This window comes from Lissotriton helveticus, chromosome 7, assembly GCF_964261635.1.
Source record: "Lissotriton helveticus chromosome 7, aLisHel1.1, whole genome shotgun sequence".
Lineage (NCBI taxonomy): Eukaryota > Metazoa > Chordata > Amphibia > Caudata > Salamandridae > Lissotriton > Lissotriton helveticus.
This window is the reverse complement of record NC_136068.1, coordinates 288,588,508-288,605,899: the sequence shown is the minus strand read 5'-3', so window position 1 is coordinate 288,605,899 and position 17,392 is coordinate 288,588,508. Positions and strand designations below refer to the sequence as shown.

Sequence of the window (17,392 nt, the reverse complement as noted above, 5' to 3'; positions counted from 1 at the left end):
TACACCTCTTGCTACTGAATCCTTCTTTATACAATAACCCCCTATCCTCACCAGGTACGTAAGACTCTGAAACCCCTTACTAATGTAAGCTCACACCAACTATAACCATTAGAGACTAGAGTTACAATCTCTTTCTCCATCATTACATTTGTTAACATAGTTATTATACCCTTCTTTACTACAGTAGACCCTAGGCTAGTATGTTAGTGAAGGTCCTTGCTGCATTAGGTGAGAGATTCTGGGTAGTGTGGTAAAACATCAGTCAATAAAAGACCCTGGATCAGGTTGCTCAGACAAAAAAAACCTTGACAAGTGGGGTCAGTATGCAGATCAGCATGGAAGACAATGGCTCTTCTTTTATTAGAACATTGAAATGTTAGGAGCTCCATTGAAAGCAATAGAGCACTGTGGTAGAACTCAGGAGCCCCACAATTCCAATGCTGTCGTTCACAGCTGTTGCCGTGAACAAAGGCATCACTGAGCCTGAGGGGATTTCAATGCCCTCTGGCTCCCTGAGGACTTTGTTGTATTTGTTAGAACATGTTGCCCTCTAGCGGCGGAATGTTCTAAGAGCCGATAGCCCTCCATAGCTGGGCAATACCGGCATTAAAGTCCTGCTCCCTTATTTAAGGACCCCGTTTACGGCCCAGATATTTAACACTGGAGCAGGCCTTTAATGATTGGTATAGCCTGCTTCGGCTATATTATATCAGATGCTTAGTCAGTATTGAATGATATATATTTGCCCTAATTTAATATCCTACATATGCTTTGTGGACTCTTACAACACCTCAGGTGGCAAAAAGCATAGTGCTCCTAATGCTCCGCTGCCTTTAAGAGTGTAAAGATTAGGAATGAGCTCAAACCTGGTTGTGGAGAGGATGTAGCCTGAAAGGCTAGGGCAGTCGATCTTAAATATATGGAACCAGGTTTGAGTCTCTGCAATGCTGCTCAACATCCTGTGATTCCTGGCACATCAATCTCCCTGTGCCTAACAAAAATTAATGTGTCCTAGTCTAATGTAACTGGTGCTCATGTAAAGCGATCTGATACCTGATCCTTTCGGATCAAATTCACGCTATATAAAACTATGAGAAAAAAACTGTGCCCAAAGGATTAAATAAGCTTGCTCATTAAATGATTTTACCCCACCCTTGGATTATGATTCACTTCTTCAATATAGAAACAAACATGCATACCTATAGATTAAGTAGCAGGCAGGAAGAATGGCATTAAATCAACACTGGCACAAAAAGGAAGTATAATGCAAATATAATATATAATTCTCCCATCTCTGTTTCAAATGGGTCCTTTTGAGGGTGCACTTACCTTTGGAACTAGACCTCCAAGGATAGCTGTTGTCAAAGGTGGCAGTTCTGCGACCTATATGATGACAAAACTCATCTTAGGAACTATCCAATTACATCAGCCATCCCATTTCCCTTGTTAATCTATTAACCCTTGTCCATGGCCACCATATAATATATCATTTACCTTCTCAAAAATTAGTGCAAAAAGCCAGAGAACCATCGGTATTGGATGCACAGAAATAGAGGGGGATGGAAATATGGTGACACACTCTGCTGTCTTTGCATTGGAGGATGTAGAATAATTTTTTATTACTATACTGTTTTCAAATAGTTAATAATATTAACTACTTTGCAAGATGTTAAAATATGAATTCGACTTCTGCCATGCCTGTGTAAAGCACTGAAATGTATCAACCGCTATGGAACCAGTTTGTCTCTCTATCTCACTTTATCAATGATTTGGGGGATTTTTGACCAATATGTCACTTCATTTGTGTACATATTTGGACAGACTTGCCAGCATGTAGGACTCATTGCACATATGATCTTGCAGTACTTTGTAAAACAATTCTTAACCAGATCTTGTTAGGCTTTCTATTGGTTACTTACGTCTCCATCTTTAAGATCAACTTCAAGAAGGCCCTCTTTTTGAAGGGCAGCCAATACACAGCCAAGGAAATTGGCAGACAGGCCAAGCTGTGAAGTGGACGCATCTTTCATTGGTGGCATTACAATTCGCTTTCTGTGACCCAAGGGATAGTCAATAAGGCCTCCTCCCACACCGCTCACAATCGTCTAGAAATAAGAAGAAATGCGTGCATTTTTACTGTATTACTCTCTTTGCTCATCATTTAAAGTGAATATGGCCCAAAGTGACGCTGGAATTGCGCACAAATTGTTAATGGAAAATAGATTGCATAAATTTACTGAGCAACATATAATCCTTTGGTGCATCTTATTTCCACATTAGATTATACACTTACGAACAACTTTAAATAATTTAGACCCAAATTAATTTATTTTAAATATATGTAAAATATATCTTATTCAAAATACAACTTCTGCTATAAGTAACACAGGGCCAGATGTAGGTAAATTCAAATTTGCGAGTTCTTAATAGCGAATTTTACCAATTCGATATTAAGGACTCGCAAAACTGAATGTAGGTAGGAATTGCTAAAATATTAGCGATTCCTCAATATTCCTTAATAAAGAATCGCTAATTGAGATTTGTTAATAAGGAATACCTACCCAATAATTCCAATGGGCTAGGAGGCCCATAGGAATGAATGGTATATTCACTATGTGCGATTCAGTATTAAAGAATCGCAAATAGCAGGAGCTATTTCAAGGGTGCCAAAAGGACACCCTGTTGCACCCCTGAAATGTCCATGTGTGCACATGTGGCGCACAAACATGCCCTAAGGGGATGTACGTTAGTACAACGCAATCTTTTAGATCGCGGTACTTTACAACGCTGCCTTTACAACGCAAGTCGTTGGTGCGTGGATTGTGGATTATTATAATTTTATATTCTAACACCAGCCCACGTAACAGTAGGGAAGGTGTTGGAATATAAAATTACAATATTCCTTATACAACAGCGCCATCCAGCGCAAGTCGTAGTAACGACTTGCGTTGTAATGGCATCGTTGTAAAGGTACTGCGGTGTAAACACTGCGTTGTAAACGATGTTCCCTGCCTTAAGGGCATGGATGTGTGCCACTTGGCACTTTTATGATGATGATGATGATGACTTTTAGAAAAGCAAAAAAGTATTTTTTTTAAAGGAAATCGCTAATTACCACCAAGTTGAAGTTGGTGGTAATTAGCGATTCCTTAAGGCTCAAGTGCACTTTTTTTGTGCTACTTACATTGCATGTAAGGAATCTCAATTTCCGATTCCTTGAATGCAAGAGCAATAAGGACTTATTTTGCAAGTTGGTTTAAACTCACCTACATTGCTCTCAGCCAAATACTGGTCGGAAATGCAGAAATTCTGCGAATTTCTGCTCTACCGCTCTGTATTTGGCCACCTACATCTGGCCCATAGATTGGTCTTTAACTAAGGTGTGAAAGAGAATTTACACCATAGCATTCTGATGAAAGGGCTGAAAGATTGGATGTAAAATTCAAGAACTGCCCTAGATACTTTTTCCTTAAGGACCACTGTCACAGAAATTGAAAAACAAAGTAGGCGACATGGAGGATTGCTTCGGAGGTCTTTTCACTCTCACCAATACTTTTCAACACCCACGTTCCCAGGTATGTAAAAGAGAAGTATTTCAGTTCTAGATGTTCACAAATGACACCTAGCTCAATATCCAGCTAGAAAATGAATGTGCAGTTCAGGCTAGCATCAAAAGATGTATTGAGCACATATGCTTTTGGAACAAGAAGAATCAGATGAAAGGTTGTGTGTTGAAAAAACATGTACACTGTAAAGTACCTTTCAACACATTCGAAATCAACATCATGATATGGAATATTGTTTCATCATACAACGTATCATGATGATGATTTAGGACACATGGAGAGAAACATAATCAGAGCCCAATGTGACATACAGGATATATAGAAGGTATAGATTAAAATGCTCTTCTGCTTACCAGAAGCCAGAAAGTTTGCAATTATTTCCCACCACCTGACAGTCATAGGGGAGATTTACCGAACAAAGAAATAGTAGTGGTAACAAATATAATCTTCTTCACTAGATATTTAATCACACTACATTTAACTGCCTAAGTGGGCACAAGGAGAAAAGAAAGAAAGAAAGAAAGAAAGAAAGAAAGAAAGAAAGAAAGAAAGAAAGAAAGAAAGAAAGAAAGAATGAAAGAAAGAAAGAAAGAAAGAAAGAAAGAAAGAAAGAAAGAAAGAAAGAAAGTAAATAAAGGACTTGCAACCAGATACCAGATAGCGATAGTATATATGCTGGTGAGGCATGCCTTTCTCCTTACTCATCCCAAGCATGCTTGCAAAAGTGTTCGGTAGTTTCTGCAGATAATTAAGCTCATACTTTGAGTGTCCTACAAATACACCTATCTACCTAGCCCGTAATAGGGAGCTATGGCCACAAACATTTTTGAGGAGATGGACAGTAGAGAACACAATCTGTAGAGGGACTGTATATGGAAATCGTGAACTTTGAATACTATACTATCGATATATTTGGTCTATTGTGCCCAATACCAAACAGAGAAACTGGTGTCAGTACATCTACCCTACACTCAGGTCTCTGTAAAAGAGTCTCGATATAATAGCAGGAGAATACCACTTTGGAAACATTGCACAGGGTTGGACTGGGATCACAAACAAGCCCTGGCAATTCGGTCTGACCGGACGGGTGGTGGTGGTGGGGGGATGCGACTAGGGGCATTACGGTGGGACACTTTTGCTGCGTGCTCTTTTGTTACAAGGGGCCGATTTAGCGGCACAGCTGGAAATCCGGCCCCCAGGAACAAAAACAGTCCCCACCAGTCAAAAACGGCTCGACACTTCCGGCCCACTGGGGAAATGCCCGTTGCCCACTACGGCAGTGAGGCCCTGCTAATACTGCAGGGTATGCTATTTTCCCAGGTCAGGATTACTGTGCTAGTCAGAGATAATGAATTCAGACTGAGCCGTAACCTGCAGTATCACAGTTGTCACAGTTTGAGTCCTGATTACTGCAGGTTTTCACTCTCTACAATTACTTTTCTGTTTTCAGATTTCACCAGTTTTTTTTCCTGGTGAAATCTGCAAGGGGACAATTTTTAAATATGTTGTATTCGCATTAGAAAGATATTAAAGAAATGGGGTAAATGACTCGGAGCTGTCGAGCACTGCAGCGTGAATAATACAATGTAATCTGAAGTCGGCAAGTCCTCATTGTATGCTTCTGGTACCCTCATTGCAAGTGGCCTGGTAATTGGTGAGATATTTATGGCACCTGATAAAATCTGACTAAGCTAAGCCAAAATTTATCAGGGAGCATATTTACAATAACTGGCGCATCCCTGCAAATCAGCAGGGATGCGCCAGTTATTGTGCGCCACAGCTCCGCCATCATGTATGCGCCCCACCTCCAGCAATGCTCTGGGGGCCCTATCTAGTTAACTACTGCTTCAATCCTTACGCCTGCTACAGGCAGGCACAGGGTTTTAACGCAGCATGTAGATTTCACTTAGCCGCTTATAGGAGGCGTTCCTGCGCCGGAACGCCCCCCCTGCACAGGAACGCCTACATGTGGCGCAGGGCATTACAACATGACGCATCTCCCAGATGCATCACGTTGTAAGTACCCCCGCACCATGGAGCAGGATTTGCGCCGCCGCTGCGTTACAAAAGTCATGCAACGGCGGCGTAAATTAGGCGCAAGGGTCATGTAAATCTGCCCCCTAGTGTGAAAAATACAATTACAAGGTTTGGGAGATGTTGGTGTTTGCACAGTAACATACACACGTTCTAGTAAATACAGGGCCTTTTCTCTACAATACGTTCCAGCTGGCTCGACCCACGATATTTATCACAAAACTCATAATTGTGAAATGTGTGACAACAGCAATTACAGAACATATCGCAATTGAACAGGCAGCTAATAATGAGGGCACGAGTCTTGAATCTGCTTTGGTCATTGCTTCTTACCTAGCTCATCTTTAAAGCCTTTGATGAGTGCAATGAGCGCTTTTGAAAGCAAAGAATAGGGATAGAACAATAAAACAAATTACCGATATTATTCGGCACTTACATTTAGATCAAGCTCAATGAACTGGCCAGTGACTATTGGCAGACTTGACACAGTGAACTGGATACTCGAAAGTAGACCAAGTGGCACCAGTGCTGGATGGAAACAAGAGGAAGAAGCATCAAAAGGCAGCTGGAACAAAGATGATTTTTTTTCCTATGGCCTTCTTCTCGAGTGGCCCGTGTTTGGTGCAATATTTATCACAGCTGACAAAGACAACGCAGGGTACTTCATTTATCAGGTGCAATCAATGAATAGCTCCTATTTTGAGATGTATCCTCTAAATTAGGCATAACGTGCGGAATTAGGTGCTTACCTCACCAAAAATCTGTATGTCTCGGTAACTCACCAGCCATTTTTCTTCCTTTACATTCTGGCAGGTTTAGCCTGTTTAAATTTAAGGGGGAAGGGCTTTTTATCGCTCCTAGTCTATACTAGGGAGCAGATTTACGAGAAAATATCAGTGTGCGGAGCTGCATCAAAATTGGCAGTGGTCTGTCAATTTCAAAACTCAGGGATGCGCCGTGTAGTGTCCTTTCTGCTGTAAGAACACACGGACACAGGGTATGGTTAACAGCGTCTTTATTAACGTCCTTCTTCGTCCTGGGCTAACGGCTAACTGCCGTCCCTAACCCCAGCTCCGCCCTTTCCGCCCGCCCTCGTCCCACCTCGGGCAGGTCCCAGTGCCCTGCGACTGTGGTCACTGTGGACATCATCACATCTCCTCCCTCTATAAACAAATAAAAAAAAAACACAGCAAACAGTTTGCACCCTCTTCTTTCTCGTCGTCAACTGTCTCTGCTTATAGTTCTTCAATCAGGCGAGATGGTTTTGTGATGACCCGTCTGGGACGCGCCTGGAGGTCCGGACTGTCACGCTCGCGCTCGTCAGTGATTTCTTTCAGTGCCTGACTGCGACTGGGTAGTGTCTCTGGTTCTCTTTTCTCTACTCTTGGCTCAGTCAGTAGTTCCTTGACATTGGAGCTGCACTGGTGGGAGAACATGGCGGCAGACGGCTGAGCTGCCGTGGTGCTCCATGAGTGAGGCTCCCGTGTCCTTCACCTGAGCCCTGATGTTTACTTAGATTTTGCCTACCTTCTCTTAACTTTAAATGCGGCTGTGAGTTTGACTATTTTGATTATTTAGTGCCAAAAGAGAAAAAGTGCTGTGCTGTGCTTCACGGTAAAAAAAAAAAGAAAACTCCCTTTGCCGGCGTAGACTTACTCGGACCGAGGTCTGTCTTCGTTTTCTATGACAGGCTCCTTCGACAGTGTTTCCGGCCCTGGGAAGAGCGTTGGTGAGCCTTCCGTGACCGGTAATCGAGCAGATTCAATTCCTGCTTCCTCCGACGCTCCAGGTGCTCAGTTGGTGTGTTGGCTGTGGTCCTCGGCCGCCCTGGAGCTGCGACGCGGCAGGAAAGCACGCAGCCTGCTGCATACCTCTTGCGTTGGGTCTGTGAAGACTCGGCTTCTTGAGTCCACTCCCCAGGATACAGTGGAGGGTGCAACAGCAGTGGAAGAGCCCGGCGGCCCCAAGGGGAAAAAAAGGAGCTTTTTGTGGAGTCTGGAGAATTGAGAGTGTCTGAGGAAGAAGGTTTGCTCACCCAGCACCCTAAAGGTAAGGGGAGAGGAGGTCGCAAAAGGGGCAAGGCGCAGGCAAAAATACAATTAAGACAGCCTGGCCCTCCTGCAGAATCAACTGGCGGCCCGCTTCATCACCTTCAGGTAAGAGAGTTTCATCTTATCTCTCAACCGAGGTGAAATCAAAAAGCGCCAGAGGGAAAGCAAAAACTAAACATTATTTCACTCCTGTGGCCCCTGTGGTTCATGTAGGAACTAAAATCACACCATCCCTACGCTCATACTTTAAAGTAATTCCACAGGTTCTCCATCTTACTGAGACGCAGGGCATGTCTACAGGGATGTCTACAGGGATGGTCTCAGACCAGGTACCTCAGGATACTTTAACCACTCTAACAGATCTAACTTCCATTCCAGCAGTCCTCTCTCCCTTTGGCGTTTCGTCAACACCATTTGTTGATGGTTCTGACAGATCCATTGATGGTACCACAGTGGCATTGGCAGTATCTGCAGTATCTATACCAGTAATTAATCCTGTAATTCTACCTACCATGACTACCATTGAAGCCTCACCCCCCAAGGAGGGTAACAGTAGTGATAGGCTGGATGGCAATGTATGTAGTACACATGATTCAGAAAAGGGGGTGGTGATGGACAGAGCATCTGAATTAAGCAGAACACTCATACCCAGTCAAAAGATCAGGGCTTGATCCATCACCGTTTTTTAGCTCACTGCACCATCCCAGTTCAGAACCTGGCTACATGCAATTAGTCTGTCCCTGGCCCAGTGCATCATGGGAACAGGGCAGACCAAACTACCAAGCCAATTCTTTACTGGAAAGGAAACAAGCTTTCGGGGACCGGTTTCTGGCATTGCAGCCGTCTTCGGCCCGGCTTGCTTGAATCCTGATGATGCAGTGAGCAAGGGACTCATGTCTGAGCATACCCTTCCACTCCTATAGTGGCCAAAACGATTCAGAAAAGGGGGTGGTGATGGTGTGGCCAAAACGATTCAGAAAAGGGGGTGGTGATGTCCATCACCTCCCCCTTTTCTGAATCGTTTTGGCTACCACAAGCGTGGAAGGGTATGCTCAGATGTGAGTCCCTTGCTCACTGCACCATCAGGATTCAAGCAAGCCGGGCCGAAGACGGCTGTAATGCCAGAAACCGGTCCCCGGAAGCTTGTTTCCTTTCCAGTAAAGAATTGGCTTGGTAGTTTGGTCTGCCCTGTTCCCATGATGCACTGGGCCAGGGACAGACTAATTTGCATGTAGCCAGGTTCTGAACTGGGATGGTGCAGTGAGCTAAAAAACGGTGATGGATCAAACCCTGATCTTTTGACTGGGTATGAGTGTTCTGCTTAATTCAGATGCTCTGTCCATCACCTCCCCCTTTTCTGAATCGTTTTGGCCACCACAAGCGTGGAAGGGTATGCTCAGATGTGAGTCCCTTGCTCACTGCACCATCTGGATTCAAGCAAGCCGGGCCGAAGACGGCTGTTATGCCAGAAACCGGTCCCCGGAAGCTTGTTTCCTTTCCAGTAAAGAATTGGCTTGGTAGTTTGGTCTGCGCTGTTCCCATGATGCACTGGGCCAGGGACAGACTAATTTGCATGTAGCCAGGTTCTGAACTGGGATGGTGCAGTGAGCTAAAAAACGGTGATGGATCAAGCCCTGATCTTTTGACTGGGTATGAGTGTTCTGCTTAATTCAGATGCTCTGTCCATCACCTCCCCCTTTTCTGAATCGTTTTGGCCACCACAAGCGTGGAAGGGTATGCTCAGATGTGAGTCCCTTGCTCACTGCACCATCAGGATTCAAGCAAGCCGGGCCGAAGACGGCTGTAATGCCAGAAACCGGTCCCCGGAAGCTTGTTTCCTTTCCAGTAAAGAATTGGCTTGGTAGTTTGGTCTGCCCTGTTCCCATGATGCACTGGGCCAGGGACAGACTAATGTGCATGTAGCCAGGTTCTGAACTGGGATGGTGCAGTGAGCTAAAAAACGGTGATGGATCAAGCCCTGATCTTTTGACTGGGCATGAGTGTTCTGCTTAATTCAGATGCTCTGTCCATCACCTCCCCCTTTTCTGAATCGTTTTGGCCACCACAAGCGTGGAAGGGTATGCTCAGATGTGAGTCCCTTGCTCACTGCACCATCAGGATTCAAGCAAGCCGGGCCGAAGACGGCTGTAATGCCAGAAACCGCTCCCCGGAAGCTTGTTTCCTTTCCAGTAAAGAATTGGCTTGGTAGTTTGGTCTGCCCTGTTCCCATGATGCACTGGGCCAGGGACAGACTAATTTGCATGTAGCCAGGTTCTAAACTGGGATGGTGCAGTGAGCTAAAAACCGGTGATGGATCAAGCCCTGATCTTTTGACTGGGTATGAGTGTTCTGCTTAATTCAGATGCTCTGTCCATCACCTCCCCCTTTTCTGAATCGTTTTGGCCACCACAAGCGTCGAAGGGTATGCTCAGATGTGAGTCCCTTGCTCACTGCACCATCAGGATTCAAGCAAGCCGGGCCGAAGACGGCTGCAATGCCAGAAACCGGTCCTCGGAAGCTTGTTTCCTTTCCAGTAAAGAATTGGCTTGGTAGTTTGGTCTGCCCTGTTCCCATGATGCACTGGGCCAGGGACAGACTAATTTGCATGTAGCCAGGTTCTGTACTGGGATGGTGCAGTGAGCTAAAAAACGGTGATGAATCAAGCCCTGATCTTTTGACTGGGTATGAGTGTTCTGCTTAATTCAGATGCTCTGTCCATCACCTCCCCCTTTTCTGAGTCGTTTTGGCCACCACAAGCGTGGAAGGGTATGCTCAGATGTGAGTGCCTTGCTCACTGCACCATCAGGATTCAAGCAAGCCGGGCCAAAGACGGCTGTAATGCCAGAAACCGGTCCCCGGAAGCTTGTTTCCTTTCCAGTAAAGAATTGGCTTGGTAGTTTGGTCTGCCCTGTTCCCATGATGCACTGGGCCAGGGACAGACTAATTTGCATGTAGCCAGGTTCTGAACTGGGATGGTGCAGTGAGCTAAAAAACAGTGATGGATCAAGCCCTGATCTTTTGACTGGGTATGAGTGTTCTGCTTAATTCAGATGCTCTGTCCATCACCTCCCCCTTTTCTGAATCGTTTTGGCCACCACAAGCGTGGAAGGGTATGCTCAGATGTGAGTCCCTTGCTCACTGCACCATCAGGATTCAAGCAAGCCGGGCCGAAGACGGCTGTAATGCCAGAAACCGATCCCCGGAAGCTTATTTCCTTTCCAGTAAAGAATTGGCTTGGTAGTTTGGTCTGCCCTGTTCCCATGATGCACTGGCCAGGGACAGACTAATTTGCATGTAGCCAGGTTCTGAACTGGGATGGTGCAGTGAGCTAAAAAACGGTGATGGATCAAGCCCTGATCTTTTGACTGGGTATGAGTGTTCTGCTTAATTCAGATGCTCTGTCCATCACCTCCCCCTTTTCTGAATCGTTTTGGCCACCACAAACGTGGAAGGGTATGCTCAGATGTGAGTCCCTTGCTCACTGCACCATCAGGATTCAAGCAAGCCGGGCCGAAGACGGCTGTAATGCCAGAAACCGGTCCCTGGAAGCTTGTTTCCTTTCCAGTAAAGAATTGGCTTGGTAGTTTGGTCTGCCCTGTTCCCATGATGCACTGGGCCAGGGACAGACTAATTTGCATGTAGCCAGGTTCTGAACTGGGATGGTGCAGTGAGCTAAAAAACGGTGATGGATCAAGCCCTGATCTTTTGACTGGGTATGAGTGTTCTGCTTAATTCAGATGCTCTGTCCATCACCTCCCCCTTTTCTGAATCGTTTTGGCCACCACAAACGTGGAAGGGTATGCTCAGATGTGAGTCCCTTGCTCACTGCACCATCAGGATTCAAGCAAGCCGGGCCGAAGACGGCTGTAATGCCAGAAACCGGTCCCTGGAAGCTTGTTTCCTTTCCAGTAAAGAATTGGCTTGGTAGTTTGGTCTGCCCTGTTCCCATGATGCACTGGGCCAGGGACAGACTAATTTGCATGTAGCCAGGTTCTGAACTGGGATGGTGCAGTGAGCTAAAAAACAGTGATGGATCAAGCCATGATCTTTTGACTGAGTATGAGTGTTCTGCTTAATTCAGATGCTCTGTCCATCACCTCCCCCTTTTCTGAATTGTTTTGGCCACCACAAGCGTGGAAGGGTATGCTCAGATGTGAGTCCCTTGCTCACTGCACCATCAGGATTCAAGCAAGCCGGGCCGAAGACTGCTGTAATGCCAGAAACCGGTCCCCGGAAGCTTGTTTCCTTTCCAGTAAAGAATTGGCTTGGTAGTTTGGTCTGCCCTGTTCCCATGATGCACTGGGCCAGGGACAGACTAATTTGCATGTAGCCAGGTTCTGAACTGGGATGGTGCAGTGAGCTAAAAAACGGTGATGGATCAAGCCCTGATCTTTTGACTGGGTATGAGTGTTCTGCTTAATTCAGATGCTATGTCCATCACCTCCCCCTTTTCTGAATTGTTTTGGCCACCACAAGCGTGGAAGGGTATGCTCAGATGTGAGTCCCTTGCTCACTGCACCATCAGGATTCAAGCAAGCCGGGCCGAAGACGGCTGTAATGCCAGAAACCGGTCCCCGGAAGCTTCTTTCCTTTCCAGTAAAGAATTGGCTTGGTAGTTTGGTCTGCCCTGTTCCCATGATGCACTGGGCCAGGGACAGACTAATTTGCATGTAGCCAGGTTCTGCACTGGGATGGTGCAGTGAGCTAAAAAACGGTGATGGATCAAGCCCTGATCTTTTGACTGGGTATGAGTGTTCTGCTTAATTCAGATGCTCTCTCCATCACCTCCCCCTTTTCTGAATAGTTTTGGCCACCACAAGCATGGAAGGGTATGCTCAGATGTGAGTCCCTTGCTCACTGCACCATCAGGATTCAAGCAAGCCGGGCCGAAGACGGCTGTAATGCCAGAAACCGGTCCCCGGAAGCTTGTTTCCTTTCCAGTAAAGAATTGGCTTGGTAGTTTGGTCTGCCCTGTTCCCATGATGCACTGGGCCAGGGACAGACTAATTTGCATGTAGCCAGGTTCTGAACTTGGATGGTGCAGTGAGCTAAAAAACGGTGATGGATCAAGCCCTGATCTTTTGACTGGGTATGAGTGTTCTTCTTAATTCAGAAGCTCTGTCCATCGCCTTCCCCTTTTTCTGAATCATGTAGTACACATGAGGCATCTCAAGACAGCAAGAGTTCTCCCACAGCTTCAGCCCTCAAGAGACCTGGATATCCAGGGCAGGGGGGGTTGGAAGCTGTGGTATTGGATACATCTCTTGATCTTGCCTAGCAACAAATCTTGGGGGATGCCCTACCTTTTGTCCTAGCCACTGCTTCAACTTCAGCCTCAACTTCCGCTTTACCATCCGCCCCACTTAGTGAGGCAGGGGATAGCATCTCAGCTGCCTCTCTGTTGGCTATGTTTTCTACTCTATCTCAGGACATAAAAAGGGGTTTTGAGAAGTCCTCAGCCATCCAGCTTGAGATTCGGAATTATTGCGAGTCCCTCGATAGTAAGATCGATGGTTTATCATCAAGAACGGGGGTTTTGGAAGAATCAATGGCTGCCATGTCTTTACATTTAGATAAAGCAGAAGAGGACATTAGTAAACTCAAGAAAGAGGACCAGGCTCTGTTAGACAGGATGGAAGTGCTGGAGAACAACGCGAGAAGGGGGAACATCCGCATTCTTAATGTTCCTGAAGGATCAGAAGGTGCTGATGTCAAGAAGTATGTCGAACACTTCCTAAAGGAAGCACTATGTTTGGATCAGACTTTGGAGGAGTTGACAATTGACATTCAAAGGGTCCACGGTGACCCATTTAGACAGAACCCTCAGAGGTCGAAACCACGCAAGATTCTTGTCAACTTCCATACATATGCCCTCAAAGAGCAGATCTTAAACCTAGCTCTAAAGCAGAAGTCTTTACCCGGTAAGGGGTTTACCTTCCTCGTTAGGTCAGATCTATCTAGAGCCACGCTGGAGAAACAGTGGGAGTTCGGGAGGCGATTGGACGCCTTTAGGAAGCTGGGCGCAACTGCCCAGCTTGTGTTCCCAGCTTCACTAAAGGTCATGCACAATAATAAGATGACGAATATTAGATCTGTCCAAGCAGCAGATGAGCTCCTATTAGATCTGGGCGGGAGGGCTTCGCGTAAATAGGGTTTGGTCACATTGCTGACATGGGTTAACTAGGAAACGTCTATGTTATCATCGACGCAGACAACTACCTTTCATTGTTTAGTAATGGGTAGGCACAGGAACAGCTGAATAAAAAATACAAAAAATTACAACACTTCTAAACATAAAATTTAAAGAAAAAAAAAAGAGAAAATATGAAAAGAAGAATATAACATTTTTCATAGAGTGCACATTTTTATTTATTTCTTGGCAGATTGTTTATTATAGTAGGGAATCTCCTACTTTTTCTTTTTCACTGGGTTCTGGGTTCAGTAGGGTAGCGGGAGCTTGAAGAAGGGGGTGCCATCTACTTGACTTGATCCGGTTAGATACACCACGGGTTCTCCATGGGTGGGGGAGGGGAGGGGGATCGGGTCACGGGTTTAGGGGGGGAAATTTACATAGAATTCCTCATTTGCCAATCTTTTGCCTCTTCTTTTATGTTCGCCAATTGTGCTTGCATATTGTGATGCCATTTTTCTTAGGGGGTGGGCAGCTTAATGCTGGCCCTTGTATTAAATTAAGGCTGAGCGGACTTTGGGATAGTGGTCATGGCTAGACTAAAGTTATTGTCTTGGAACATCAATGGCCTCCGTACTAAATCTAGGGCCAGAACTTTGATGCAGTATCTTCGGGACTCAGATGCACAGGTCATCTTACTCCAAGAGACACACTTGATCCAAGCTGAGATTGATATTTTAGTGAAAAGGAATAAATGGATTGACTTCGCAATTTCAACATCACAGTCTTTGACCTCCAGAGGAGTATCACTCATCTTCAAGAAACAACTCAGGGCTAAGGTCTTAGATTCAAAGGTAGACCCTGCTGGTAGATGGGTTATTGCCTCTCTGTCTGTTTTGGGTGCCCAACTAACGATTGTAGGGTACTATGGTCCCAATCAAGACGATCCATCATCCTTGGAAGTCATTTTTTCACAGCTTTTGTCATTCCCCGAACCTGTGATACTTGCCGGTGATTTTAATATCGTCCTAGACCCTGTCCTAGACATATCACACAATAATAGATCCCGGGTACTGTCAAAAACAAGATCCTACTTGCTGGGAGTAATGAAGCAGTACGGATATGTGGATATTTGGAGATTAAGGGCAGGTCAACAGCAAGGTATCTCTTTTAGGAACTACAAGTACCATCATCAGTCCAGGATTGATTTTATATTAATCCACCAGAGGTTAGTTGACGCTGTTAAGGATATTAAATATCTCCCGTTGCATATATCGGATCATTCAGCAGTAGTGTTGGAACTCACGACCCCTTTTTTCTACTCCTGTCAGGTCTTGGTCGTTCGATCGCACTTTGCTCTCCCATTCTTAAGACGTCAGCTTTCTAAAAAATGAGGTGGCTTTTTTCCTAGAGGTAAATTCAGCCTCAGCTGGCATCGGAATAGTGTGGGATTCTATTAAGGCATTCTTGAGAGGTCTAATTACAGGTAAAGTAGCCTATAGAAGGAGGGAGTATAGAGAGGCCGTGGTTTCAGTGGAGGCAAGTATAGCTAAGACTCAGCTCGACATCAACGCTAACTCTGCTTCTGTGGATGTCGTCTTAACACCTCTGTGAGATAAATTACTCTCTTTAAAGGGCCAATTAGCTTCTATTCTCAACCAACGAGTACAAGAAAGGTGGGATGCCAGTAAAATTGCCCACTTCCTGTATGGGGAGGTAGCTGGGAAGTTACTGGCATGGAAAGCAAAAACGGATCAGGTCCGTAACAACATTGACCTGATTAAAGTCAATGAGATCCCTTTGTCCCTAGACGTTGATATTAGGTCAGCCTTTAGAGATTTCTATCAATCTATCTATCTTGAGGACAAGAGGCTTGAACCTGATATTATTAAGGGCTGGCTAAGTAAAATTTCCCTCCCAAGTCTTTCTGATGATCAGAGTGCTATGCTAGAAAGCAGAATTTCGGAAGATGAGGTGAGGGAAGCTATTCAGAATGCCAAGAAGGGCAAAGCGTCAGGGCCGGACGGCCTTCCGGCTGAAGTTTATAGAGTTCTGGAGCAGGAATTTGTCGCTTTTCTGGTAATTTTGTTTAATGAGATTCTGTTGAACGGGGTACGTCCTCCAGTGTCATGGGATAATGCTTCCATAACCGTGATTTTAAAACCAGGGAAGCCGTCAACTGCTTGTGGTTCGTACAGACCTATTTCGATCCTAAACGGGGACTACAAGATATTTTCCTCAATTCTGGCAAAGAGACTGGCCCTAGTTGCTCCCACTATTTTACATAGTGACCAGAAAGGGTTCGTTAAGGGCAGGCAGTTGTATGAATTAACTTTTGATTTAATCAGAGCTATAGATATAGCTGTTCTACATTCTCTTCCCTTGGCGGTCCTTACGTTGGATGCCACCAAGGCCTTCGACAGTGTCAATTGGATGTATCTGTCGGAGGCCCTGGCAAAATTCAACGTGGGTGAGAAATTTCGTCAGGCAATTGGTCTTCTTTACCAGAACCCTAGTGCCTGTGTTCTGGTTAACGGTCTATTATCAGATCCTTTTAACATCTCGAGGGGAACGCGGCAGGGCTGCCCGCTCTCTCCACTCCTGTTCGATCTATACGCTGAATCATTTGCCCAGAGTTTGAGGGACAATTTTAACATCAAGGCGTTCGCATACAGGAGTTGGGAGAGAAAGGTGGCACTCTATGCCGACGATATTCTCATTTTTACCTCTGATGCATGCACGGCCCTTCCTGAAATATTTAAGTTGGGCTCGGAATGCGGGGAGGTGTCCAGTTACGAAGTCAACACACTAAAGACTGAGATGTTGACTTGGAATATCGACCAGAGTACATTTAGCTCTAACATTAGGCCGGGGAAAGGGTTGAGGTATCTGGGCTTGGATATTGTAGGAGATATTGATCAGATCGCAACCAACAATTTCTCAAAGGTGGCAAAAGAATGTCGTAAGCTGCTTCAATTATGGGCTCACCTCCCACTTTCTCTATTGGGAAGTGTCAACCTTGTCAAAATGTCCATCTTACCAACGATTTCTTTTTTGTTTAATACTATTCCTTTACATTTTGACCCCAGCCTTATTAAAAAACTACAGTCGGATATTAGCACCTTCATTTGGAATAAACATCTTCCAAGAATTTCCTGGAAAAAAATCAGGAGGCGTAGGGAGAAGGGGGGACTCGCTGCCCCGGATCTTCAGGCCTATGCCTGGGCTTTTCAGCTTTCTCATGCCAGGATGTTACTAAAAAATCCAGCTAATCATGGAGTGCGGCCTATGTATTTAATGTTGTTGGAGGCAGAAGGTGTGGGCCAGTCAGGCTTTCTCTTTAAATTCGGGGACCCCAAGTTTTAAAAAAAAGTTACGCTGAAAATCTTACGAGGTATGGCAAGAACTTGGGCCCAGATATCCAAGGCTATTAAAATAGGGTACTATGGAAGTAGGACACCTCTGTGGGACCTTCCAGACAGCCCTGCCTGGCAAGGGGACGTACTTGCCGTACCGATAAGAGAGGCGGGGTTGGAGGTTTGGGGCGATCTATTTGTTGAAGGGGACTTGCTTCCTTAGGACAGTTTAAGTAATAAAATTGGTCCAAATTT

General features: G+C 45.3%; 1 protein-coding gene across 1 annotated transcript in view; it reads right to left on the bottom strand.

Moving 5' to 3' along the window:
- Nucleotides 1–17,392, bottom strand: part of LOC144769047 (BPI fold-containing family B member 4-like) — a 103,737-nt gene that overhangs the window by 18,961 nt on the left and 67,384 nt on the right. The window contains exons 7-9 of the mRNA XM_078653042.1: nucleotides 6,037–6,128; nucleotides 1,920–2,105; nucleotides 1,330–1,383 (exon numbers count right to left, since the gene is read on the bottom strand). Of these exons, the coding sequence (XP_078509168.1) occupies nucleotides 1,330–1,383; nucleotides 1,920–2,105; nucleotides 6,037–6,128 (332 nt within the window). The remainder of the gene's footprint in view (nucleotides 1–1,329; nucleotides 1,384–1,919; nucleotides 2,106–6,036; nucleotides 6,129–17,392) is intronic.